The 27,796-nt window shown below is 39.9% G+C and overlaps 4 protein-coding genes and 1 long non-coding RNA gene across 15 annotated transcripts; 3 read left to right on the plus strand and 2 right to left on the minus strand.

The window, feature by feature from the left end:
* On the plus strand, positions 1-9,142 carry LOC122307566 (ARF guanine-nucleotide exchange factor GNOM-like). Of its 8 annotated transcripts, none has more exons than XM_043120500.1 (7): positions 164-1,844; positions 2,196-5,841; positions 5,925-6,669; positions 6,806-6,884; positions 6,995-7,088; positions 7,734-8,800; positions 8,891-9,142. In XM_043120500.1, the coding sequence occupies exons 1-2, from the start codon at positions 1,065-1,067 to the stop codon at positions 5,838-5,840; spliced, it is 4,425 nt and encodes a 1,474-aa protein (XP_042976434.1). In that variant the 5' UTR covers positions 164-1,064; the 3' UTR covers position 5,841; positions 5,925-6,669; positions 6,806-6,884; positions 6,995-7,088; positions 7,734-8,800; positions 8,891-9,142. The 8 variants fall into 8 exon arrangements, with proteins under 8 accessions (XP_042976427.1, XP_042976434.1, XP_042976433.1 ...); XM_043120499.1 differs by having other exon boundaries at positions 7,000-7,088; XM_043120493.1 differs by adding an exon at positions 1-155 and having other exon boundaries at positions 1,031-1,844; positions 5,925-7,088.
* Positions 9,143-9,322: 180 nt separating this feature from the next.
* Positions 9,323-12,629, minus strand: LOC122307569. Of its 3 annotated transcripts, none has more exons than XR_006241778.1 (3): positions 12,370-12,573; positions 11,841-12,130; positions 9,323-9,544 (listed from the first exon to the last, which is right to left on the minus strand). It is a non-coding gene; the product is annotated as an uncharacterized LOC122307569 (long non-coding RNA). The 3 variants fall into 3 exon arrangements; XR_006241776.1 differs by lacking the exon at positions 9,323-9,544 and adding an exon at positions 9,568-9,722 and having other exon boundaries at positions 9,802-12,130; positions 12,370-12,629; XR_006241777.1 differs by lacking the exon at positions 9,323-9,544 and adding an exon at positions 9,611-9,722 and having other exon boundaries at positions 12,370-12,574.
* Positions 12,630-12,779: 150 nt separating this feature from the next.
* LOC122307568 (vesicle transport v-SNARE 13-like) lies at positions 12,780-15,618 on the plus strand. Of its 2 annotated transcripts, none has more exons than XM_043120502.1 (6): positions 12,780-12,938; positions 13,139-13,244; positions 13,883-13,941; positions 14,032-14,220; positions 14,663-14,833; positions 15,213-15,618. In XM_043120502.1, the coding sequence occupies exons 2-6, from the start codon at positions 13,151-13,153 to the stop codon at positions 15,363-15,365; spliced, it is 666 nt and encodes a 221-aa protein (XP_042976436.1). In that variant the 5' UTR covers positions 12,780-12,938; positions 13,139-13,150; the 3' UTR covers positions 15,366-15,618. The 2 variants fall into 2 exon arrangements, with proteins under 2 accessions (XP_042976436.1, XP_042976437.1); XM_043120503.1 differs by having other exon boundaries at positions 13,142-13,244.
* A 548-nt stretch (positions 15,619-16,166) lies between these two features.
* LOC122306616 (uncharacterized protein At5g39570-like) lies at positions 16,167-18,720 on the plus strand. The gene is made up of 2 exons (XM_043119047.1): positions 16,167-17,269; positions 18,406-18,720. The coding sequence occupies exons 1-2, from the start codon at positions 16,400-16,402 to the stop codon at positions 18,505-18,507; spliced, it is 972 nt and encodes a 323-aa protein (XP_042974981.1). The 5' UTR covers positions 16,167-16,399; the 3' UTR covers positions 18,508-18,720.
* Positions 18,721-18,862: 142 nt separating this feature from the next.
* On the minus strand, positions 18,863-22,180 carry LOC122306617 (transmembrane emp24 domain-containing protein p24delta7-like). The gene is made up of 4 exons (XM_043119048.1): positions 21,693-22,180; positions 20,860-21,069; positions 19,683-19,759; positions 18,863-19,207 (listed from the first exon to the last, which is right to left on the minus strand). Exons 1-4 carry the CDS (start codon positions 21,906-21,908, stop codon positions 19,057-19,059), a joined length of 654 nt encoding a protein of 217 aa, XP_042974982.1. The 5' UTR covers positions 21,909-22,180; the 3' UTR covers positions 18,863-19,056.
* Positions 22,181-27,796: the final 5,616 nt, after the last annotated feature.

The following is a 27,796-nucleotide window of genomic DNA, read 5'->3' on the forward strand; positions in this document are numbered from 1 at the left end:
ACAGTTTCTCCGGGCCGCGAAGACCTTCGTGGTCTCGATGCAGTGATAACCCAAGCTCTTCCAGTCTAATGCCAAAAGCCCAATACCCATTTCGTCGATACCATGCCCATGTGACAACAGCAGCTCCTGTCTCTCGCGGATTCCATTTCTGCAAGGTACCTGAACCTAATTCTCAACTCGGGCATCCCAACGCTGAGTTTGATTTTTTGTTTTTTATTTCTTGTTTCGATCTGTTTGGAAAATCTGAATTGTTGCTTTTATACCATTCGGGTTCATTTGTATTTGAAGTGTCCCGGTACGAGAACTTTGACTGATGTTTAATTTTGAATTTGCTTGTCTCATTGGTGGGGGATTTCACTTTGAGACCTTAAGTTCTTGGGTAGATCTGGTCAATGGTGTTGGTGTTTGGTTTTTTTCATCTTATAAGTAGCTTTATGCATTGATGCCCAATCTGGGTTTTCATTATTTTCTTTATTGAATTATGTAATAATTTAAAATGTTAGTTTGGGGTTGATCTGGGTTTCAAGTATATGTCTCAGTTGAACTATATCTTTTAGTAGGATTGACTCCGGCGTAGAGTAGCGAATTCGGTATTTCAAGGAGCTCTCTTTCTCTGTCTCTCCCCCTCCTTATATCTGAAGTTTGCTTGGTCCCGAACTCAATAATTGTTCTTTCTCTACATTTGGTCTAATCAACCGAGTTCATTGGTTCATTATGTTCATGTTTCGGCATTTTGAGTATTTGATTTTTTTTCCTCATCCTCTGTATATGGTCCACGAATCCAGAAATTTCTGCATTCCAGAACAAAGCTGTTCCTTTCTTGCTATGTCCATGTTTCAGTTTTCTATATAACTGCAGGTTTTATCTACACCGTTTATTTGCAGTTATAGCTGCACCTTTAATTACATGTTCTGATATATATTTGGTTTGATAGCGATTAGTTTGTTAGCTGCACCTTTTACACAAATTGATAGTTGAATTAGTTTGTGTTGAGCTCCAATGGTCATTAAGAATGGAATTATTTGGCCAGGTTTTGGAATCTTGTGTGTCTGGGTTCTGGACTCATGGTTCAATCATCAATTGAACTGTATCTAGAAACTGGAACAAACATGGGGCATCTAAAACCAGACTCTGGAACCATCTCATTTAATGGTGAAAGAAAGGAATCTCCAGCTAAGAATTTCAGAGGTGCTTTAGCTTGTATGGTTAATTCTGAAATAGGTGCTGTTTTGGCTGTGATGCGAAGAAATGTACGATGGGGAGTTCGCTATGTGGCAGATGATGATAAGCTAGAGCACTCTCTCATCCATTCTTTGAAAGAACTTCGAAAGAAGATATTTTCTTGGCAAAATAAGTGGCACAATGTCGATCCAGCTGTGTACCTCCAGCCATTTTTGGATGTCATTCAATCTGATGAAACTGGTGCACCAATCACTGGAGTTGCATTGTCATCTGTTTACAAGATATTGAGCCTTGACATACTTAATCTTGATACTGTGAACGTGGGAGATGCTATGCATTTGATAGTTGATGCAGTGACAAGTTGCCGGTTTGAGGTCACTGATCCTGCCTCTGAAGAAGTGGTGCTGATGAAGATACTTCAGGTTCTTTTGGCTTGCATGAAGAGTACGGCATCCGTTAGGTTGAGTAATCAGCATGTGTGCAATATTGTAAATACATGCTTTCGAGTGGTTCATCAAGCTAGCTCCAAAGGTGAATTGTTGCAGCGGATTGCACGCCATACTATGCATGAATTGGTTAGGTGTATTTTCTCTCACTTGCCTGATATAGACAGCACCGAACATGCATTGGCTAATGGAAACAGTTCGTGTGTTAATAAAGAGGTAATAATTCTTGGCACATCCTTTGATGTTATATATTGTCCAGTTTAACAATATATGACGTCTCTGGCACCATATTAATTGGTGATATAGTGCAGTATAATTGTCTGAGTTTTGCCCAATGAAAAGAGGGGATTTCTGTTTGAATCAAGTGTGCTTCATGTGTATGAACATTTGGTGCTATGGAATTATATATTAATGGTTTGTAGGTGAAGCCTTAAATGAGAAACAGTCTTTAGTTTTGAATTGAGTGGTAGTGTACATAGTATTCTTCCTCCTTATTTGTAATTGTAAGATTTTGGGACCAGCTATTTATTTTCTGCATGAATTCATAAAGCTCATCTTTTTGTACAGGTAGGTTCACCAGAGAAGGATCATACATTCGAAAGTGAACAGCTACAAAATGGTGATGGAGTTGAATTTGGTGGTCAATCATCCGCATATGCTTCAAAGGCTCCCATGAGTATGTCAGCTAGTGGGACGAGCAATGGGGGGACAAATGCTAGTAATGGAGTGGAGCCTACTAAAAATGATGAGAAACTTTTGATGGAACCGTATGGGGTCCCTTCAATGGTGGAGATATTTCACTTTCTGTGCTCTCTTTTGAATGCCATTGAGCACATAGAATTCGGTCCTCAATCAAATCCTATAGCATATGATGAAGATGTTCCCTTATTTGCATTAGGCTTGATTAATTCAGCTATTGAGTTGGGTGGCCCCTATATAGGTAAACACCCCCAGTTATTGGCTATTGTTCAAGATGAACTGTTTCGTAATCTTATGCAATATGCTTTGTCGATGAGTCCCCTGATTCTCTCAACAGTATGTAGCATTGTTCTTAACCTGTATCATCATTTAAGAACCGAGCTAAAAGTGCAGCTTGAAGCTTTCCTGTCATGTGTGCTTTTGAGGCTTGCCCAAAGCAAGCATGGCTCTTCATACCAACTGCAGGAGGTTGCTATGGAGGCTCTGGTTGATCTCTGCAGGCAACACACTTTTATGGCTGAGATGTATGCAAACTTTGATTGTGACATAACCTGCAGTAATATGTTTGAAGATCTTGCTAACCTGCTGTCAAAAAGCGCATTTCCTGTGAATGGACCTTTATCTGCAATGCATATTCTTGCCCTGGATGGTTTAATATCCATGGTTCAGGGTATGGCTGAGAGGCTAGGAAATGAACCTCTTACATCAGAGCCTCTGCAAGATGATGAGGGATATAAGGAATTTTGGACAAAGACGTGTGAGAATTATAGTGACCCTAATTTTTGGGTTCCATTTGTCCGTAAGTTGAAATACATCAAGAGAAAGTTGATGGTTGGAGCAGATCACTTCAATAGGGATCCTAAGAAAGGTCTAGAATTTCTTCAAGGAATGCATTTGTTGCCTGAGAAACTTGACCCTCAAAGTGTGGCATGCCTTTTCAGATACACCACTGGGTTAGATAAGAATCTTGTTGGGGATTTTCTTGGGAATCATGATGAATTTTGTGTTCAGGTGCTTCATGAATTTGCTAGGACTTTTGATTTCCAAGACATGAGTTTAGATACTGCATTGCGTCTTTTCTTGGGAACTTTTAGATTGCCTGGAGAATCACAAAAAATACAGAGGGTACTTGAGGCATTTGCGGAAAGATATTATGAGCAGTCACCACATATATTAATCAACAAAGATGCTGCTCTCGTGTTGTCATATTCACTTATACTTCTTAACACAGATCAACATAATGCACAGGTAAAGAAAAAGATGACTGAAGAAGACTTTATCCGAAACAATAGGAGAATCAACGGAGGGATGGATCTTCCACGTGGGTTCCTGTCGGAGCTTTACCGCTCTATTTGTGAGAATGAAATCCAGATGATCCCTGACCAAAATGCTGGCTTTCCGGTGATTGCATCGAGCCAATGGATTAATGTGATTTACAAATCCAGAAAGTCCTCCCCTTTCATTGTCTGTGATTCAACCGAGCTCCTCACCTATGATATGTTTACTATCCTTTCAGGACCCACAATCGCTGCTTTGTCAGTGATTTTTGATCAGGTGGAGCAGGAAGATGTTTTACAAACATGTATTGATGGATTCTTGTCTGTAGCCAAAATAGCAGCATGCTATCACTGTGATGATGTGTTGGATGATTTGGTCGTATCTCTTTGTAAATTCACAACCCTCGTGACTCCATTATCCATTGAGGACGCTATCATTTCTCTTGGAGATGACTTGAAGACCAGGATGGCAACCACAACAGTTTTCACCATAGCAAATAGGTATGGTGATTATATTCACTCTGGATGGAAGAACATACTGGACTGTGTATTAAGCTTGCACAAGCTTGGCCTTCTACCTGCTAGCCTGACTAGTGATGCAGAGTATGATCTGGAGCCCTCTTCTGATCCAGAGCGGGGGAAACCTGCTACTGCTTCATTGTCTGCATCACACATGCCATCTGTGGCCACTTCTCGTAAATCATCTGGTTTGATGGGCAGGTTCAGCCAGTTCTTATCTTTTGATATGGAGGAGCCGAGGTCACAACCAACAGAACAACAACTCGCAGGTCAGCAGCGAACTCGTGAGACTATACAGAACTGCCACATTGATAGCATTTTTATGGAGAGTAAGTTTCTCCGAGCTGAGTCTTTATTACAGCTTGTGGAGGTCCTTATCTCAGCTGCTGGCCGCCTCCGTAAAGTAACTGGATCCATTGAGGATGAAGACACTGTGGTATTCTGCCTGGAGTTGCTGATTGCAATTACCCTGAATAATCGAGACAGGATAATGCTTATCTGGAAAGGTGTTTATGAGCACATATCTGATATTGTTCAGTCGACTATTATGCCTTGCATGCTGGTTGAAAAGGCTGTATTTGGGCTCCTTAAGATATGCCAGCGACTACTTCCTTATAAGGAAAACTTGACTGACGAACTCCTCAGGTCACTGCAACTGGTTTTAAAACTTGATGCTCGGGTTGCTGATGCTTATTGTGAACACATCACACAAGAAGTTATGCACCTTGTAAAAGCAAATGCAACTCATGTGAGATCCCATACGGGTTGGCGCACAATTATTTCATTGCTATCTATCACAGCTCGACATCCAGAAGCATCTGAAGTCGGGTTTGAGGCACTAGCATTTATTATGTCTGATGGGGCACACCTGTTACCGTCTAATTATGTTCTTTGTGTGGATGCTGCAAGGCAATTTGCTGAGTCTCGGGTTGGGGAGGTTGATCTGTCTATTTCTGCCTTAGATATGATGGCAGGTTCTGTAGTTTGTCTAGTTACATGGTCTTGCGAGACTAAGATTGCTGTGGATAAGGACGCTGCAGTAAAAGTCAGTCAAGATATCGGGGAGATGTGGCTGAGGCTGGTCCAGGGTTTGAGGAAAGTGTGTTTGGACCAGAGAGAAGAAGTGAGGAACCATGCTATTTTAATGTTACAGAGGTGTTTGGCAGGAGTGGATGGGATTCAACTTCCAAATGCCTTGTGGTTGCAATGTTTTGATCTGGTGATTTTCACCTTGCTTGATGATTTACTGGAAACCGTGCTGGGGAAATCTCCAAAGGACTACCGGAATATGGAGGGAACGCTTGTTCTAGCCATGAAACTCATGTCAAAAGTGTTCTTGCATTTACTGTTGGATCTTTGGCGCTTACCTTCTTTCTGCAAACTATGGCTGGGGATTCTTAATCGTATGGAGAGATATATGAACATAAAATTCAGGGGAAGACGTGGTGAGAAGATGCATGAATTGATTCCTGAGCTCCTCAAGGACACCCTACTTGTAATGAAGACAACTGGATTACTCACACCCAGTGACACTATTGGTGGGGATAGTTTTTGGCAACTGACATGGTTGCATGTTAAGAATATATCCCCTTCTTTGCAATCAGAATTGTTCCCTGCATTTGAATTGGAGCAGCAGCAATCAAAGCAAATAAAAGCAGCAGGAATTCCTGCACCTGATGGAACTGATCTTGTCCGTTCAAGTGAGACCACAGCATGAGGTGAGTTTTATATTATACTGCATTTCGGTAAATTTTAGATGGCCTGAGAAATATATTTGCCTCATCAGTTTGCCCAAATTTAGGTATACCAGCTACAACACCAAGGAGGCAGCCCTCTATGGTTGGATGTTGATATTTAGAGTTGACACAGCCTTCAGATTTCACAACATCAAAAGTTTCTCGAGGAGATGCAGAAACTAAGGAAGCAAGCTTTGGAACCTGGTTTAATACTGGGTGGTTTGAACATCTTCTTGTTTTTTTTTTTTTTTTTTTTTAATTTCACTCAGTGAGCGAGTGGAATGGCTCTATTGGAGAGAGCGTAAGCAGTGCTAATTTGTTATACCAGTGGGCTCTTAGTAGATATCTCACTTAAATTTTGTATTTGGTTGATTAATATATATACCAAAACCATCAAATACTTAGTGTCAGTATGCTCTATTGATAATGCAATGGTCTAGTTCAGCTGGATTTCTTGATCTGCACTCTGAGCCAGATAATTTTTTAGCTTTTCCATTGTTTAGCAATATCTGCGGATCTCTTTCAGCATTTCAAATGTCAGATATTTGGCTGTTGCTTTTACAGAATATTTCAATTTGGTGTAATGTTATTCATATATCTTACAACTACCATCTGACAATCATTGGATCTGACATTAGGAGAATACTGAATAATGATGTTGGGCCTATAAAGGTTTAGCCCATTAGGCCCAACACCGAATATCACCCTTTTCCGGAAGAGAAACTCTATTCAGCATCCGGCTTAAGTTTTCTACACCGCACACGTGATGTGGCGAACCCAGTCTGGGTGCCACATCACGGTTCTTGATCTGTAATTCCTCTACTGAAACTGCCTTCCTCTCCTCATGCCCCTCTCTCTCGTGATTCTCTCTCTCGTGTTCCTTTCTCCTGTGCTCCTCTTTCTCCCTCTGTGCTCCTCTCTTATGCGCTCCTCTCTGTGATTTTAGGGCAAAGTCGTCCCTTGCAAACTCTAGTCGACGTCGAAGAGAAGACCGTCCCTGCATCCAGATCTGTGGCCAAGCCACGGTAAGTTTCCGATCGAAACCTGGTTTTTGATTCCCCAGTACAGTGACAGGGTAAATATCTCCCCCGTGTCACTGCAAATATCTCCTCTTCGATGGAAACTTGTATGCCAGTGCAGGTGCTTCAGACAATGATTCAAATGGGTGTTCTTGTACCTACTGGGAATATGACTGCTGTCAGACGAACAACATAGTTCTTCCTTAACAGGTGCTCCATTTTTTCTTGTTTTCTCTCTCAAATTTTCTAATATGTTGATGCTTTTAGTTTCTTTAGTAGTTTATTCCATCAACTTTTTTTTGAAAACAAAAACTGTGCTTTAGTTCAGTGATGCCTCAAGAGCTCACTTTGGGGAAATGCCTCCATGTCAGTTCAAGTGTAATACCCAAAGAATGCTAACAATGCTTCCAGCGGGCTAAATTTATTGCACTATAGATCTGACACAAGTCATTTCGAAATTCAATAGAAATGAAGATATTGGTTGTTGTCTTATCATTCTGTAAACCAAGAATGATGCTTGAATTTAATCATATACAGGGTGGGATTGAGTACAGCCAGGCCCTGTGTGTATTGATTGGGAATGCTAATGTTTTTTCATTTGAGTCTTAAATAAAATATGGAGCTTTTTATACCTTCTTTTTTAAAGCAGTCCTGTTTACCTATGAAAAAGCAAAAGATGAAGCTCTTGGGTAATATCAATTAACAAAAATGTCCTGCCAATTATATATTAGACATTTTTTTTCTGCCAAATTATCTAATGTCAATAAACAAAAATATCCTGCCAAATTTTCTGAAGACATTTTTTTCCTGGTTGAGTTTTTCTGGCTCTAAAATTATAACCTATCCGTTTTGCAGTTTTGAAGAGCATCTTGCTGCACAAAGAAAGGAAAGAGAGCTGGCCACAATGGAGCCAGGGTTTAAAAAGCCATTGGGTAAGGATGAAAGAGTAATGAAAAAGAAACAAAGGCTGGCTCCAATGGGTAATTCACCTGGTGTAGATCTTATGTCTGTGATAGGTTTTATCATGGTTGATTAAGTTTCGAATGTCACAACTATATGACAATAGATTTTGAGAGTTAAGTGCATGTGGTGGGCAGAATCAATAAATGCATTTTGGGATATTGCTTTTGTAGAAACATAATTAATAATTTGGTCTTATGATTTTTAGGTATATTCTCAGGAATAGCAATCAATTACAATACCTTTGACATGCTTCTTACCGGCATATAAAATGCGAACTGGTTGGTCCTCTATTTTATTGGGAGTCTTGACTTTTCAGAGAAGATTTTGTTCTGGGGTCTGTTTTTTCTTGTTGAACTTGAGACATAGGAAGTTAAGGCATACTCTGGGGTTAGAATAAGAAAACCCTCTCCTTGTTTGATGCGTACACATGCAACTGTATTCTGCCCCATTAAAGCTTGAGATTTTAGAAGTTATTTAAATTGTTCGTGGCTAATTGAATAACGAAGATTATGTAATGTATCCACGCATGTACAGTAACATATTGTGTGCATATCTGCATATGTACAAATATAATAAAGTAAACAGATGGCTCTATCTTATCTTTAAACTTTCTACCGTCAGATCAGTTAGTCATGTGAATGTTCTACTTCGGATAACAAAAGCAAGTGCTAGGGTTTTCACATGTTCCCCATGAACATGAGATTCTAACTGTTGCACTCTCCTAACGGGAAGATCTATTAGCTATTGCAGCAGATCAACCCTTTTGATTTCCCGCTACATTCACATTTGTTTTTAGAGCATTTTCAGGTAATATTATGATAAGAGATTGCCGGCTTGATTGTTATGAATTGTATGTGCTATATGAACCTCAGACCAGTAAATATTATCATCTCAGCAGTTTTGGATGGCATTGGAAAGGGCCTTGACCCTCGATTTGATATTACCGAGATTGCCAAACCGTGAGTTTGATCTTTGCTTCTTCCAACTCTGAGATTTAGCAAGCTAGATATTCCTTGTTTCTGACATGCCTTTGATGCTTTACCTCGTAGCTATGCGATGGAGTTGTTAAAGGTTTAAGGAAGCTGGTTTTGAAGTTATCCTGAAGGCAAACTCAAAACTCTCTTGACTTATCAACAAGGATAGCTTTCAGCCCTCAACGAGGAGTTACATTTGTAATTTGTAACACTTCTGTGGTAGATGTCGGCATTGTAGTAACCTTTAACGGAATGAATGTCTACTGATGGTGTATAATTTTGTAATATACGAAAAAATTGTTCATTAAAATGTGCTTCTGGCTTTAATGTTTCTGCTTTGATTTTATATAAAAAAAGTTATGGTATCGGTGTATCATTAAAAAAAAGAAGAAGAAGAAGAAGAAGTCAGAAACCTGCAAGTTTAATAAGTTTTTGAAGTAAGATCACCCTTTTGTAGGTGATCAGAGGAGGGGGAGCTTTGTGAATTGTCATGATTTGGTGGAAGAATTAGCTCAAGGGGAATCCACTTTGAACATAATGTCAAACTAAGCTTCAATATGATTACTTTTTGGCCTCACTAAACTTTAAAAAACAAATGTTTGGACTCGTCCACACAATGCTGCCAAAAAATCAGCTGTCACCTGTCTAGTCATACAGTGCTGCCAAGAAACATGGGCATGGTCCAGTCAACCGAGGGATAGTCGGTCCAACAGGTGGCATTAATGGATGCTGCAATTAGGTTTTGTGTTAAAAAGCCTCGAATGCAGATACACAATTTAAAAAAAATAAAAAATAAAATTAAAAGAGGCATCTAGCTGGCTACTCTAATGGTACAGATATGGATTTGAATACGTATTTGTTGTCATCATATATGTCGGGTAGTATGGATTTACGGGACTATGATAGCCTATAATACAGCAATAAAATATATGTTCACTAAATAGAAATATCGGACACTTTGAGATATTCAAATGACGTTATCATACTTGGGTCGGTGAAATCGATATAGAATGCCTGAGTGGCCTATCATTTTCCTCTTCACCCATCAATCTGTTACAACTAAGAATGACACACACACAAATTCAAGATCTCTTAATTGTAAGAAGGTAAGATTTCCATACTAGTAGGATAGTTTATCGATACCTAGAATGCTGCCAAGAACCATTTTAGCAACACCACTCATCTAAAAACAAAAACAAGCTATTTTAGCAATAACCCCATAAAAAAGACGTGTAATGTGTTTGTGTAGTACGTACTGCTTCTTCTCAAAAGTCAATCAACCCATCAAAAAAGTGTGGAGTAGTGAGTCTAGTATTATGGCATCATCAGTGGTCAAAAGTCATAGATACGTGCTTAATATATTTCCTTTCTTGAGAGTTGAGATCATCATGTTAGCTCTCTCCACACGAGCCTGTTAGCTATAGCTACTGCTCTGTTTATAATCATGGGCATTTCATGATCTCTTTCTTTATTTTTTTAGCAAAGGCAGGGTCTGAACTAATGCTCCTGCTGGACTGTTAGGCAAATGCATTGGATTAAGACAAGTGAAGAACCCATTTCGGGTTTAAAAAAAAAAAAAAAATCCTTTATTTGATCTAAAGAAGAAAGTTTGGAAAGGGAGATTCGGGAAGATTTACCAAATTTGCATGTCTGCAAAGCCAACCAATTATCATAAAAGTAATTAGATAGATGTATGTATAATAATAATCAGAATCGAGACACGAGAATGCCCAAAGCATGCATTCTCCTAGCCTAGTTAGGGTTCATGCAATATATAAATGAGTAATGCTACATACAGTCACTTTTACGTACTCTCTGCGCACTCCACTGATATGATTGGCTGGATTAATTTTTTTTTAACACACAACCAATCATATCACTGGAGTGCACAAAAGAGTGCACAAAAGTGACTGCATATAGAATTTTTGTATATAAATTCATGCTGCAATAGTGAAAGAACCTCTATTCAGCTATGTGGTATAATGCAAACCAACGCCCCATTACACTAGCTGCATGTGGGGCCGACATGTCTCCACTATGGTTTCACAGCCCAAAAGATCCACAAACATTTTCAAGCCTTTAAAGTGAGATTTTAAGTGGAGTTTGTGATCTCCTTCCCCAACTTTTATCTGCAATAATAAATCGCCTAGTACTAAAGCTTCAGTATACATCGGTTTTTTTTTTAAATTTCTCCAGAACTATGCTGGAAATCATTTGAACACACCAGAACAAGCTGGAATAATGCTAAACCGGTGGAAAATGCCTTGAACCAGAAAGCAAATTTCTTAACAGAGTTGAAGGAGAATGAAGAAATAAGAGATAAATCAAGAAAGTGAGAATCTTGTATTTTTTTTATCCTGCAAGAAAGAAGAAAGGAAAGAAATAAAGAGAGAAAATCTTGCATTTTCTGATCTTGAATTGAATTGACAAAAGAAAGAGGAGAGTTGAAGAGGGATATACCAAAGAAGAAAGAACTCACTGCTAGAAACTGTAATATACTTAGAGGCTTCTCTTTAGGCAAATTTTAACTGCAATGTTAACTAACAAGTGAATTCATACTAAGGCTTTACTGCAATGTTTAACTGCAGTTAAACATTGCAGAGCAAACTGTAATAACATGGCAGTGAATCATAACATTGCAATTTTTTCAGTTAACATGACAGATCTTAGAGGCTTCTCTTTATGCACTGCTAGAAACTGTAATATAGCTGCAGGAACAAATTCGCAGCATACGTTAATAACAAAGTATAGAGGTAAAATAGCATGGTTCCATGCGGTAAAATGCAACAAAAAGTCATATCACCTCAGGCAACTCAAGTTAGGAAATTTCACTGGGTTTTCTTGTAAATCATTTACCCGAAAGATCCCATTGGCTTGTGGCAACTGGCTAACATAACAACGAGTTTTCTTTAAAAACAAAAACTATGGGACAAAAAGAACCAACCCATATGAGATATTTGAGAATTTGATGGAAGGGGTGAACATACAAGAAGAAAGCACAGCTGGTTTTTTTTTTTTTCCCCACCTGAATTGAGATAGGCAGTGGTACTTGGAGTTGGGTTATCAGCTGTAGAACCCCAACAATTCGCCATCTGAAACTAGCTTCTCTCCTCCTCTAGGGCCACACAAAATGTAGTTGGTTCTGTTGTGGCTCAGTTTCCTTTCTTGATATTGATGATAATTCAGCATTCTTTCCAACTTCTCCTCTCATTTGAATAATCTTTCTTCTTAGACCAATTAAAAGGGCTTTGTATTTGAGCTTGCTTGAAATTTCTCTCTCCTTCCACTCTCAAAACCTTCGACTCTTATCTCTACCTACACAAACGAAGTCACATAAAAGTATCGCCGACACTAATTGCTCGGTCCGAATGTCTAACAAAAAAAAAATGGCCACAACTTCACACTGAAATGTAGGCTAGAAAAATGAGTTTTCTATAGAAACAAAAAAAGAAAAATCTGAAACATTTCCATTCAGAAAGCTAAGGAATCTTAAGAAAGAAAAAAAAAAAAGATTTTGAAAGCAAAAGCTAACAAAAGTAGATTTTGGAGAATACCTTGTGGGCTATAGATGCATTTTCAATCTGTAAAAAAGAACAACTCGTCGGCGGCGAAGCTTTCCTCGGAGGTTTAGAGAGAATGCGGAGGAGGACGCCGGCACGGCTGAGAGCACACGAACATGTATTTGACACGCGCTAGAGCTGGGGAAAATTTCGAAAATGAATAGGGGCCGGAACAAAACGCATGTTTTAACGTTTTAGAATTTTTTAACAGAAAAAGGAATAAAAAATGAAAGAAAAGCCACGTAAGGTGTAGGATACCGTATAGAAGAACTCTTGGATTTGGAATCCCATCAGTGGGATTCCAATTGCATACAAAATCCAATACATTTGCCGCGTCATCCTTACACATCTGGCAACAATGCATGCGAGCGTGCCCCACCGGGGGTTGTTATCATCAACTATCAAGCGCGTTATTACCCCCGCAGGCCGGGTTACCGTTTCCTTTATTTTGAATAATAAAACGGAAACTATAAATCCACCACCTTGTCGAAGATCCACCAGCGGCGATTTCTCCGGCAACTTCTTCAATTCCCGGAGAATCGCCCGATCTCCTGTAGTCTCAGGTCCTACCATTTAATCCGATCCTTATGTATCCAATTCTATGATCGCTTCTCGTGATTTTGTTTGAATTAGGGTTTCTCAAGTTGTTTTTTGATAAAGAATTTCGACTTTTTTGTGGCTGAAGCCTGAATTTTGTTCAATGAGTTTGATCTTTGTTTGATGATTGATGGTGTTGGGTACGTGGTGGTTGGTGATTGAACAGCAGGAATACAAGATGAGCGACGTGTTTGAAGGATACGAACGCCAATACTGCGAGCTCTCCGCGAACCTTTCGAGAAAGTGTACGGCAGCTGGTGCCGTCGATGGAGGTATTGGTTAAAATCTCTTTCAGTTTCGCAATTAATTTCATTATGTAATTTTTATATGTTTGTATTTTCGTCTTGGGATTATGGGTACGCGTGTTTCTAAGTAATTTTTTTTAATAAAAAATTTATACTTTCTAATTTGTTGAAGAAACAAAGAAAAAAGGGAAAATTGCAAAATAGGAAATCGATTAGTCAAAAAAAGTTCTTTGTTACGTTCTGTTGATCTGCACGATAAGGTGATCAATCAAAATTTGGATAAGTCGATGTCCCATAAAAGAAACTTGTTGGCTTCTTTTTAAAATCGATATTTCCGGGTCTGATTTATTTGGATTTTCTTCTTGATTGTTTTTTGTGCGTAAGTAAACTTGGATTGGTTTGTTTGGTATGAATCATTGGCGATTCGGCATAATGCTAAGGCTTCCCACCACTTTACACTAGAAAAATGCAAACTGGTGAACCTTCAGATAAGGGTGAATTAGTTTTAATAGCTTCTGGTCCTTTGGTCGTCAAAAATATTAGGGGATTGCATAAGCTCACTCTCCTGATTATCTTTTTAGAAATGTGATGGACAAGGATTTTCCCAAGGCCACCAAAAACAACCTGGTATTTTTATATTTATTTAATGTCTTATTGTTCCGCAGAGCAAAAGAAACAGAAAGTTTCTGAGATAAAGTCTGGAATTGATGAAGCGGAATCTTTGGTACCTTCTTGACTCATTCTTTCTGGGGAAATTTAATGCATTGTCTTTTATTCTCAGCATTGAATTTTATATTGGTTGTAATTGATTCAGATCCGAAAAATGGATCTTGAGGCAAGAAGTTTGCAACCTAATGTTAAGGCTGTCCTACTTGCCAAGTTGAGGGAATATAAATCAGATCTGAACAATCTGAAAAGTGAAGTCAAAAGAATTGTATCTGGTAACTTAAATGCGACTGCCCGAGATGAGCTGTTGGAATCAGGCATGGCAGATGCACTCACGGTACGTCTAGAAGTGCATAGTTTCCTTCTTTTTCTTGTTCTTTTGAAGTGAGAAGGTGATCAGTAGTTTTTTATTATAGACTTGGACCACTTGGTAACTCACTGGAAAGAGTTTTCAGCTTCCATCTCATTTTGGCACCCTTTTATCATATTAATGAAGTTTGCTTTGTCATCTGGATGGTGGCAGTCCAAGTTTATCTGGCCCTAAAACTCATAACTCATTATGCTTTGGCCAATATATTTTATTTTGGATAAGTAAGAAGATTTTATTAATAAGCACAATGGCACAACCCAAGTTCGCAGGTATTGGTACCCCCAATATGGTTAACTGAAACTATAGTGTCTCATTATGAGGTCTGATAAGTGGTGAATATTTTCACATTCTTTTTCCTTCTTCCTTGAATTGGGGTTCATTTGACACATGATTGATGCCTATACATTAGGCATCTGCTGATCAGAGAACAAGATTAATGATGTCAACGGAGAGATTAGGCAAATCGGGTGACAGGATTAAGGATAGCAGAAGAACCATGCTGGAAACAGAGGAGCTTGGTGTCTCAATTCTTCAGGATTTGCATTCTCAGAGACAGTCTCTCTTGCATGCTCATAACACGGTAATTGTCATCTCAGGATTTCAATTCAATTTATTCTCTCTAAAATGAGTGGGTTGCTTTTTGGCTCCTCATTTTTTTCAACGGTACTTTACTTTTCTGACTTTTCCACCTCGGTAATATTTGAACCGGGAATTTGATTGTGCTTCCTCCGATGTTCTTCGCTTCAAAATATTCACATGCCACTACTGGGCATCATTTACATTTTGTTGAGGTGTTATCATTTTTTCCCCTCTCAGTAGTAGTGCCTAGTTTTGAGCTTTTATTATCTCCGACCATTATATGAACTTTCAATTTTAAGATAGGTATGACTATTTCTCTACCTACCAATTGATGAAAATACATGCCACTGTTTCTATCTGATGATTCTCTTTCCGTGCAGCTGCATGGAGTGGATGACAACATAGGAAAGAGCAAGAGGATTATGACTGCCATGTCTAGGAGGATGAGCAGGAATAAGTTGATCATTGGCTCCATTGTTGCAGTTCTTGTCATCGCAATCATCTTGATCTTGTATTTTAAACTTGCTAAATGAGTACATTTTCTCTTGTTGGGCTTCTGGGTGTCCAAGTGACACCATTTTCGCCTTCTACCGTTCTTGGTTCTTGTGAGCTTGCAATTGAGTGCTAAGTAAAGATACTTTGCTGCGCAGTTGACAGTAACATGTTGATTTGCTTTTGTTCATTGTTGGATGTATAATGTGTTCTCAATTTTTTGTCGGATGTAATGTCGGTTCCTCTATTATGATGAGTAAAAATGGAATGGATTATGATTAATCATAACTTAAATAATATGCCCTTATTTCCTTGAAGAAAGTTAATATTATATCTGTGATGTTTTTGTATCTTTAGAATGTGTCCAATATCTTGCTAGTATTGTTTGTTGATAGTTGATTGTGTTCCATCAAATTCACGAGAGTGATGATTGATATTGATATACAGCCCTTTGTCTAGCTCTTTCTATAGTTTTGCTTTTAAATGGAAGATATTTATATAAAATTAAAATTTAAGATGAAAAACTTAGACGGGCTATTATATTTTTGATGAGGTACGCAAGAATTACATAAAAATAACTGCGTATAGAGCTTTTCTATGTATAGAATTTTTGATATAATATTATACAATATTATTGATATATGCATATATGAATTGCATAAGTATATTTAAAAAACTTAAAAACTTATTTAATGAAGTTTGCAGATAGAGTTTTCTTTTGATAGCTGAACTTCAAAACTTGATTGAATAAATAAATGAGATATTTATAAATATTAAATGTAACTCAATATTACACCCCTAATTTGAACATGTAAACGGGCAATTGAAACGGGCCCACTTATAATTCTTTTGGGGCCGGACTACTTTGGATGAGGCCTTTCATTATCTCAGGCAGCCTGTCGGCTGTTACTCGCACAAAATAGTTAGCCACGTGTCCACACTATCAAATTGATTAGGAGCTTTTCAAACGGCGCTTTTTTCTTTGTCGCCATCACCATAAACGCGACCTCTTCGTTCCTTCTTCTGCATTTATTCACTAACAAACAAGATCAAAACAGCATATTCCCGGAAAACGATGGCGCATTACTCTCGTGGCCGCGAAGACGAGGTCGACGACTTCGACGAATACGATCCGACTCCGTACGGAGGTGGCTATGACATCGTGCTTACATACGGTCGTCCTCTCCCGCCATCCAATGAGACCTGCTATCTCTCCTCGTCCTCGCCGTCCGATGACTTCGACTACGGTCGGCCCCAGTACTCCTCGTACGCAGAGCCGTCAGCCTATCGCGATGAGGCCCTCGAGACTGAGTACAGCAGCTACGCCCGCCCCAAGCCCAGGCCCGCACTCTCTCCACCTGGAGGGGGACAGTTTGGAGGAGGTGGTTATGGGTTCCCTTCCTCTGGGGTGAACAAGCCCGGACATGGTGCACCCGATTACGGGTCGGAGAGACCAGGATCGCAATACGGATCGGGGTATGACCGAAAGAGCGAGTACGGGCAAACCGAATCGGAGTACGGGCGGAAGAGCGAGTATGCACAGGCCGAATCGGAATACGGTTCCGGTTACGGTCGGAAGAGTGAGTATGGGAAGCCAAATTCACAGGAATACGGATCCGGGTATGGCCGGAAGACCGATTATGAGACTCACGAGTCCGAGTACGGATCAGGTTATGGGAGGAAGCCCGAGTATGAGGCGCCCTCATCTGAGTACGGATCAGGGTATGGGCGGAAACAGGTTCATGAGGAGGAACAGGGTGGTGGTGGGTTTGGGTATGGAGGGAGGAGCGAGAGGCCGAGGGATGATCCGCCTCGGAGGCCAAGTTATGGGCGGTCCGGGGAGGAGAGCTTTGAGAGGCGTGATGAAGATGATGATGATGATGATGATAGTGGCGAGAGGCGCAAGCATGGATACGGTGAGGAGAGCTATGGGCGCAAGAAATACGTGAGCATTTCTGTTCTTCAATTGACGTTTCTTTACGATATGTTTACATCCAACCATAGTGTTTGATGCCTGATATGATACCTGATGCGTCAATTCCACTATCACTTTTATTTTTGGATTATTTTCGTACTGTTTTCCCCATATATATGATATTAGTTTCTGGTTTACATTTTTTATAAAGTCTCAGATTTTCAAATATGCATGGTAATAATTATGGAGTCTAGGTACTTTATGGCCATCAAGATTTCTCATCTTAAATATAAAATTTTCATCTCATCATTATAACTTTTTCAAATTCTCATATAAAATATAATAAACAATTCAACTTTTTTAAATTTTAAAATAATAATAATATTAAAATATAATATTTTAATATTTAATCTTAAAACTCAAAATTCTCATATGAAAAATCTAAATAGCCAAGCAGAACCACACAATTATTTTACCACAGCCTTTGGTTATGCAAAAAGCAGGAGGTCCCGTCCTATGTATATTTAATTTGCTTGACTACTGAGATTTTTTAGATGAGAATTTTAAATTTTAAGATTAAATATTAAAATATTATATTTTAATATTATCATTATTTTGAGATTTAAAAAAATAAGAAAAAAAATTGAATTATTTATTATATTTTATATGAGAATTTAAGAAAGTTGTAATAATGAGATAAAATTTTTATGTTTGAAATGAAAATTTTTTGTGACCAAACAGTATCAAAGAGTTCCTAAATGTTTTGTTCATCCTCAAAACACCAACAGCCATAGAACCAATTTTTTAAATAACAGTAATTTCCGTTTTTGGGGTGGTAACTTGAAGTTTCGAACACAGTCCTAAGACTGTACGTATACCTACTTTTTTTTTTTTTAATTTTAACCTTTGAAATGCGGGGAAATAACTTCAGCTATCTTACCCAGACAACAATAAATTGATCAGTGTCCTTGAGAATATACTCGTGAAATATTTTTAATGGAACCAATGAAACCTTATGAAACTCAACTAGTTGATGGGGTTATTTACAATTTTACATGCGTTGGTACATGTAAATCATGGGCGCACGTGTTTGTCATCGGCTACAAATATAACTACTCCAATTTTGTTTATTCCATTAATTTGTAATGCAATTTGGTTCTTTATAGGGAGATGATGGCTCTGATGATGATGATGATGAGAAGAAAAAGAAGCACCACCGCTATAATCATCAACATCACCACCACCGCAAGAGCAATGATGATGAGTGATTGGAATGCATGCGGGTTGGTTTGTGAATGGGATTTATGCCATAATAGCTACTAAATAATGGGTTGAGGCATGAGTAATCTTGAATCTTTTGTATTGTACTGATGGAGTATTCCATACTCTTGACAGATTTAGCTTTATAAACTCGATTTTGTTTCAGTATGGGTGATTCTAAATAAAATCCCAGATAATATTTGGGCTGGTGTGTTTGTTCATCTTTATTTTGTTCAGATTGTTCATGCCATTGGAGTCGTACACAGGTTTATAGGTCTAAGTTTGACAGATTTGATCGGTAGAAAACATCCCATTTTAGAAAGTGGAACAAGAGAAATAAGCAGATGACGAAAATGGTCAAGGTTTTCCAATCGCAAATTACATTCTAACGATACTGTATATTTGAAGTATAATGTTCAATGCGAAGGGACAACTTGCCGAGAATTGTTTAAAAACTACTTTGTAAGTATTACGAATAGTCCAACCAATGAATTGGTGATAATATATAGCCCATGAGACATTAATAAGAAAGAAAAGAACAGAAATTGGTTGTTAAATTAGATCCAGAGGAGCTTCTTTCTCTCAAAGAATGTCTTCAGATGCCATAGCTGCAAACCGGCTACTGACAAGCAAACCACAAGCGAGAGGAAACTAAAAGTAGCCATCTTAGAGTTGGTTGCTCTATTAAGTAGTTGCATTTCTTCCTCCCTAGATCACCAAAAAAAGATAAGAATACATGATCAGATATAAACTAAAAGGGAATGGTGCCCCTCAGCATGAACGAACCAGAGCACAGAAATTTATTTGGATATATACAAACTCTTAAGGTAAATGGTTGTTCAAATCCAAGGTCTTGGTATAAATGGTTTTACAAAGTTGAAAATCATTTCCTGTTCACTTTTGTCTACAAGCGAGAAAAGGTTGGAGTAACTTGTTTGTATCTAGAGTACAACCGATTCCTGCACACTAGCAAAGTAGGCAGGATTCTGAGATTTGTAGTTCCAGACACGTACATGCGTGGAACATGAATTTGCAGAAACAATAGCGTTAAGTACAAACTTTTCCAATAAGCATCCCTTCCCCAGAAGCAAATACATCAATCGAGAAAGGTGTTAAAGTTAAGTCAATTGAATGCATGATGTCATTGAAATTTTCATTCACAAAAATCAATTAGTATTCGTACCTCTCACGAAGATAAAACATCTCATCGTGAATGGATACGACAGTTGCATGCAATTTCTTCAACTCAAGTTCCATCTCCTAGACAATATGAGATAATGCATCAGCAGACCATGTGAAGCATGCATATTTGCTAATTGCGTGGACTCTTCATATAACAACAAAAATGATCACCATACTGAAGAATCAAAACATTAAGATAACAGCAGGAATAGGAGCTACTAACAGCCATCATAATATAAGATTAATCCCACGAAATAACTACCGCAACTGGTTTGGAAAATTTCAAATAATAATGGGCTTTGGATACTGAGCCAGAAAAGAATTCATCCGATTGGAATGAATGAGATGATTTAATTGACTATTTCATGCATATTCCTAATCCGATGCTAAACTGTGACAATATTTCATGATTGTTGAAATCTGATGAGATTCTTCAACAACCATTCGAACCAGAAGCAGGAAAAAAAATAAGATCACAATATGCGAGAACAAAGCTGTAGATCAGAGGAATGCCTTCTCAAGTAAACTCCCTGAAGAGCAGTACATGACATGATCCACTAAGGTCATGATTGGAAGGCGGAATAGGAATACCCACTCCAAAGGTATAGGAATGGGCATTCCTCTTCTTTTGTTTGGCAAAAACACATGGTATTCCCATTAAAATTATATCAAAATACCTAAAACGCCCAAGCACTAAATTTTTTTATACTAAGGAACTTGAGTATCTTAAATGAAAACAAGTGAATCCTAAGAGGCTGTAGTTGTTGTAAACTTCCCAGCACCAACATCTGATATATATTGTCACCATCATCCAGTATTGTAACCACAACTTGCCTATGCAACCTAGAGGTAATTTTCCAGAAGCTTCATTCACCAAGCTTTTCCCCAGACTTAGGACCAGAATCAGAGATATGCATCAGCTGCTTACCTCTTGAATTGACATGTAATTATCATAGAAGAGGCCACAAAATTGAAACATAAGTTCAAGAACTAGAGATTTGCTAAATTATTTAAGTCCTAACTGACAACACTCTCCACATCCAAGAAAAAAATTATGCAGCGGTAACAGGATAGTAAGTTAGAAGCCAACAAGATAGCAAGTCTTTAAATTCCAACCCATCTCATATGACACCAAAGACGAATGAAAACCCGGTAAGAAATGAAATAACAATACTTACTTCAATCTGCCCTTTCTTTGCAACGTTGGACCAGTCTATCGCAGCAACTCCAGTTCTCCAATCAAAATCAACCACCACTGTCACCGGGGGCTTATGATCAGGCGCCCAAAAACAAGCTGTATAATCACCAGGCTCAGCCCCGGTAAACGCAAAATTACCCGCTTCCACATGATCCCCATGGTGGTGCTTAACACCATGAGGCGAATTGACCTAATAAAAACCCCGAACGCTACCACATAAATCCTACAAGGACCAAAACCAAGCCCAAAAAATCCACAAATTACCAAAAAAAAAAAAAAAACCCGATGCTTAGAACAGAGACTCACAGAAGCTTCTGATTTCAATTTAATCGTTGCTTAACTTAGTCCAAATACCGCCTCTAACCAAATAGTAAACCAGGGGGTGGGAGGGGTTCCACCAATAGTAATTCGAGAAAATACTCTTACCATTTTCTTTGTGCATTAGATATGTATGGATAACCATTTTCAAGGTTTGAATTTTGCATTAATCTCCCAAAAAATCCATGAGAGAGAGACAGAGAGAGAGCAACTATATATGTGACACGAAGAGAAGATATATGTAACATGGCATTATGTAAAAGAAAGGAAAAAAGAAAAACCTGTATGCATCGAACACATGCAGAGAGATGGAAATATTGGCAGATACGGACATATTAGCAGAGGCCCAGTTCAAAAAAACAAAAAATGAAAAAGCTTGAGGGAAAATGGGGTGGGGTGGGGTGGGGTGGGGTGGGGTTTGGCCCGTTTGGGGCATGCAAAAATGATGTGCACACGGATGCCCGTGCGCTTAGCGGTGTTGATCTTGGGCATTACCCTGACGGTGATCTTGTGGGAATCAGGGACAGGAAAGCCTTCATTGGGATCGACGACGCTGTACTTGCCGACGCTCATGGCATTGCTCATAATGTCCTCCGATATGCATTTTATGGCGCCCAATCGAAGGTCGAAACGCATGGAGCACGCAGACATTGGGAATATGACTAGCCCTATGGTGACAATTAGACGCAGATTCATTATAAAACCAGACATTTCGTTTGGCAGAAAATTCAGGAGAAGGATATCCTTCAAATTTGGCGAAGAATTCCAACGTTGGCTGAAAAAAAGCAAAGCTTGCTTCTGGGAGTATGATAAGGTCCTCGGTCAAGATCCTAAACACCAAGCTATCGCATCCTTTTTTGCTCTTTGATGACCGATATAAACTGCCACTTGCTTGACCGTGATGGTTATGGGTAGTGTTGGCTGAGTTCTTATGATTGTTTAGTGGCTGATGGTGGGCGTGATTCTAGTGACGGGCGTTCATGCATGCATGTACAGTAGCTGAATGGGCTAAAACGGTTGTGAGTGGGATCAGGCGGTTAAGTGACTGGCTGACCAAGTCAGACACATGTGGCTCCTGCTGGTGGGCTGACGAAATCAGGCACACAGGTGTCGCTTGCTTGGGGGCTGACCAAGTCACGCATAATGATGAAGCACACGTGGCTAAGGGTGGTTTTAGTTGGTTGGCCGAGTGGGTGATGGCTGAGCGGTTTAAGGGATGGTTGGTTACTCCCTACAAAGTAGGGGAGCGGTTATGTCTAGACAGGTGGCAAGGGCTGGGCGTGTGGCTTGGCTGGTGGGTGGTAACTGTCAGCTTGTCCCTGACCTTGCTCCAGATTCGACCTGGGTGGCCTGGTGTAGACCAGATACCCTTCAATGGCAACTCGTGGCTGCCTTACGCGATGCCCTACTTGAACAGTTGAAAATGATCAGCAAGCAAATGCGAATGTGATGTAATAGACACAATCCAAAATGCTGAAATACCTCAACAATGCATTAATCAAAGGAAAACAATGAAATCACTAGGTTACCCTGATTCACGAATTGCACAGGGTGAACCTTCTCCTTTGGGATTCACGGATTGCACCCAATGGAGCCTAAGTGACAAAACACCAATGTGTCTATGGGGGCTTACAAGTCAAATTCGTCCAAATGTTCCAAGATAAACATAGCTAATGGCCTAGTGCCTAACTTATACTAGAAAGCAAATAAAATGATTACAAAGGGAGATGGTTCTTGGTCCACGCCTCCTGGTGAAGGCCTCATGCTGTTAGTGGCCCATGGGTGGCCAGGATGACTCATAGCATGGGTTGCATGCTTGTGTGCGTGGGTCTTCAGGTTGGCCTGCCAGGCTAGCCTTGGCTGGTCCATGGTCCTTGCATGTGTGGCCCAGGTTGTAAGGGCTCGGCGTCATTGGTGAGTCACTAGGTTAGATCATGGTGGGTTTGAGCATGGCAGGCTGCTGCATGGCCTAGGCTGATGATGCCTGGGCGTTGGTCTGCATGGCCCCGGCTATGGTGCCTGGGCGTTGGTCAGCAAGACCCTGGCCAAAGTCAGGGCGTTGATCAGCATGACCCTGGTCTTGAGCAGCAAGGCCATAGCCAAGGACAGGGCGTTGAGCGGCATGCGTGGGCCTGCTGGGCAGCCGAACTGTCAATTCCAATGTGGGCGTGCATGCGTGCGCTGCGTGGATGCCTAGGCCATGCATGGGCCTTGTGCCTACGCACGGCCCATGCATGCGCGCGGTGTGTGCGCATAGCCCATGCGTGCATGCTGCGCACATGCACTAGGCGTGCGTGCAGTCTAGCCGTGCACTGAGCGTGATGTGACAACCTGTTAGGGACCCCGGTCAAGTCCCTAGACAATAAGTCCTCCACGCCAATGGTGGTCTTGTGATGACCGGATCCTTGTTCCTCTCTTGCTTGGTTCTCGAATAATGGTGGCCAAGATGACCACTTGGGTATGGTGTGGTTAGGTGTTTGGGCAAAGATGGGTCTATGGAGTGATGGAAATGGGTAGGCTAAGTGTTTAGGGTTCACAATTCTCTATGGACGGTTCGGCTTGTTCCTTGAGTGTAGTGCTAAGTAGATTGGGCTAAGGTTGATGTGAGTGAGTGAGGTTAGGGTTTGTGGCTTGGAGCAACAAAGGTGGCCGAAATTACCCAAGGGGACTTAGGGTGGCGCCTAAGTGGATGGAGGCTATGGTTGTGGAAGGATTCTTAAGTGGTAGGAACCCTTGAGGATTTGGTGGGCTAGTTAGGTAAGTCAATGTTGACTTGAGAGAATTAAGGGAGGAGAGATTTAAAGAATTGATGATGATTGTCAATTCCTTAAATCAAGGGATGAGAGATTTAAGAAATTGAAGAGGATTATCAATTCCTTAAATTATGGGATTGGATTGGGAGGAAGTCAAGGCTCCTATAAGGAATAAGTTTCCTTATGGAGCGTTGGGGGTAGACTATGACAAACACTATAGTGGGCGAAACTAAGTGCTTGGATGGATCAAATGAGGCAAATGGTGAAATGTGGCAATGAACATCTGAAGAACACAATGAATTCTCAAGAACAACTCAAGAACAATTCAAGAATAATGCACACAAAATAACAATATCAATGGAAAGTAAATGGAAGACAAGAGAGTGAATGAATAATACTCATAAGATTGATAGATTGAATCACACTTATTCACGAATTGTAAAGTGTGATTCTCTCTTTAGGGATTCACGAATTGCACCTCAAAGAGCCCAAGTGCTAAGCACCGAAATGGATGATCTCAAGAACAAAGCCGTCCAAAGCAAATTGTCAAAAGATATGAAAATAAGGACTAAGGGTCATATTTATAAGAGTTACAACTTGGAAACTCCCAAAAGGCCCCTTGGAAATAAATAAAATAAATAAAAAGAAATAACATAGTGGCGGACCAAGTTGACCCAAGCATGCATGAGCCCATGGTGGGCTAGGATGGTGCATGGTGGTCTTCGGTCTGGTCCATGGCTAGGTGGCACAACATGACTTGCTGATGGGCATGGCATGGTGCCATGCAAGGGCCTGCTGGTGGGCATGGCATGGTGCCATGCAAGGCCTGCTGGTGGTGAGCCATATGTGCGTGCTGCATACCCCAGGCTGGTGGCCTGGGCGTTGAAGCTGCAAGGTATGGGCTGGAGCTATGCGCTGGATGACATGCCTAGTGGGTATGCCACTGGCCTAGCCTGCAAGGCATGGGCTGGAGCCATGCGCTGGATAGCATGCCGGGTGGGCACGCCACTAGCCTAGCCTATAAGGCACGGGCTGGAGCCATGTGCTGGATGGCATGCCTGCGAAGACATGCCACTAACCTGGCTAGCGTGCGGCATGGGGCGCGCGCAAAGGTGCGCGCGAGGGGGCGCACTCGCAAGGGCTTGCGCATGCGTATGGGGCGTGCGTGGGCCAGACCGCATGCGGCTTCCAACCTCTCTGGCCTGCATGATGGGCGCCCCGTGCGTGTCAACGCGCGGGCCAAGGCATGCATGCATGCTGGGCGCCCCGTGCGTGTCACGACACGGGCCAAGGCATGCATGTAGGCTGGCCATGGAGCTATTCTCGGCTCCCAAGGGCAGTGTCGAGGCTTGCCCGATGCCGCTTTTCTAGGAGTTTTAACACAACCTCGCTTGCGCACGCGCGCTGACTGTTCGCTGCCTAATGGAGGGTGACCGTGATCTAGCATTCACCAAGAGCTAGGTCTGTGGGTAATCAAAAACGCCAATAGTGCTGCTGGCGTGCTGTCTTGGCATGGGAGGGTGCTAGTCAAGGCGTGGCCCGTGGCCTCCTGCCTTGGGGTTTTGATAGAGTACATACTGATATCTAACTTTGTGTTTTTTTAACGTCACTATGATTAGTAAATTAACGATCGGTTGAAGGTGAAGGCCGTGCTATTAAAAAAAAAGTACGTTTCAGCAAATTAACTTGTATTATTAATTTTTTTCCTCAACTATAAGCACGAGTTTTTAATAAAATTGAAAATAGATTACTCGTGAACAGTTGACTTTAGGGGTGTTCAACCGGATTTCGAATCGGGTATCCAGGTATACCCGGGCTGGAACCCGGGTTCAATATCCAGACCGGATTCTGGCCCAATTATACCCGGGTTATGACCCGGTCCGAAACCAGGATTAATTCGGATTTTTACAACCCGGAAATCCGGGTTTCGGATCAAAACCGGATTTTTTTTAACTGATTTCTTTCTATTATTAATTTTTTTTATGTTGAAAAAATGTTTCTCAAAAATTCAATATTTATTGCAATTTTTTCAAGATCTATTGTTGAAATGCAAAATTTTTTTGTTATTAAAAGCTTATATTTTTTATATCATTGTCTATGATGATAAAAATATCAACTAATTATAATTAACATATACATATCAGCTAACACTATAAACAACTAATTAACCTAAAAAGAAAAAATAAAAATAAAAATCCACTACTGTTCCAAGTATTGCTTTGCAAGTTTTGAGTTTCCATGTCAAACTTTTCTGAGCACTCGATGCAACAGGCAAGGTGCTGCTCCTGTCCACCTTCAAGCAGTAGCAAGCTATTTCCATTTTCAGCTTTCTTGCTTGTGGACTGACTCTGTAGGTCGATACTGGAGACAAAAAGTTGATAATAAATGACATTCAGTGATTACCTGATTGAACATTTCAGCACTTACAACTCTGCCAATTTGCACAACTATAATTTGAAAGAAAGAAACATTAAAAAGAAAAGCTTGAAATGAGATTTACCAATTTTGTTTTGCATGTATATATATACATATGTTAATTCAAAAACAAGGGGATCGGATGTAAAAGGGGACCTTCGATCTTTTCTATATTAATTTTACCACTTCCTCTCATTTATTCAGTATATACTTTTTTTTCCAAAAGAAAATGACTATATGTTCTTCACCAAAATTAACTAGAAAACCAAATTATTTTAGAAAGCGAATATATTGAGTATGAAATAAGGCTCACAATTATGTCTTACTTTACCAACTCATGTTTTACCTGTCAGCGGTGATCAGACTCAAGCGCAAGCTGGCTGCAGGGATTGTAAGAGGGTGAAGACCCCAAACAGCCTCCAGTGATGGATGACCTGATGATTTACATTTCATATAAGTTTGGAAAGTGGCGATTCCCATGAGCCAAAAACTCCCAGGTTCTCCAATCCCAGAAATCAATTTGCCCGTGCCCTAACAAATTGAAAAAATTTCTAAACAGAAATAAGATGAATAATAGAACTTCTAAATAGAACAGGGCACTCTTGTACATCGGCATAAAACACAGAGAAATAAAAACAAAATAGACCCAAATCAACAAAGTAAAAAAAGGAAAAAAAAAAAAAACCTTAAAAAAAACAGCTGTAGATCGAACTTGAATAGATGAGCATCTAAGATTTGACCCTAAAAAACTCATAAAAAAAAAAAAGATACACGCAGATCTGAACAAGAGAAATCACTAACGGCATACACACTAATATCTAGAAAAATTGACCACAACAAACAATAAAAGTAACAGGTATCAAACAACAAACAAAATCACTAATGGCATGATCTACACGAACCTCGTTATTAAAGGGAAGAGACTGAGAAACCGACAACACCATGCTCACCCAAACCCACAAGCATAAAATCTATATTTTCAAAGTGAGTACGTACTGTGTAGGGTTTTGATGGATATTTTCAAAAAATCCGGGTGCTGGGTTTAAAACCCAAAACCGGATTTTAAATCCAGGTACCCGGCCCGGGTTTATACGGATTTTAAGATGCGGATTTCGGCCCGGATGAAACCCATAACTGGCAGGGTTCCGGTCCAGATCCGGCCCGTATGAACAATCCTAGTTGACTTGACTCTTTTATAAATAATAATAATAAATTTTGTATTATTAATTTCTACTAACGCCAATCAAATCTTATGAGTACTAATCAATTTTGCATCACGTAGCACATGGAATCAAATTTTTAGGCTGTGTTTAAATGTTATGTTGAGTTGAGTTGAATTGAATTAGATTTTTTATAAATATTAATAGTGAGTTGAGTGAGTTTGGTAGAGTGAGTTATATATGATTCATCTAAAATGAGCTTAAAGATATT

This window comes from Carya illinoinensis, chromosome 4 (genome assembly GCF_018687715.1).
Source record: "Carya illinoinensis cultivar Pawnee chromosome 4, C.illinoinensisPawnee_v1, whole genome shotgun sequence".
In the NCBI taxonomy this organism is placed as follows: domain Eukaryota; kingdom Viridiplantae; phylum Streptophyta; class Magnoliopsida; order Fagales; family Juglandaceae; genus Carya; species Carya illinoinensis.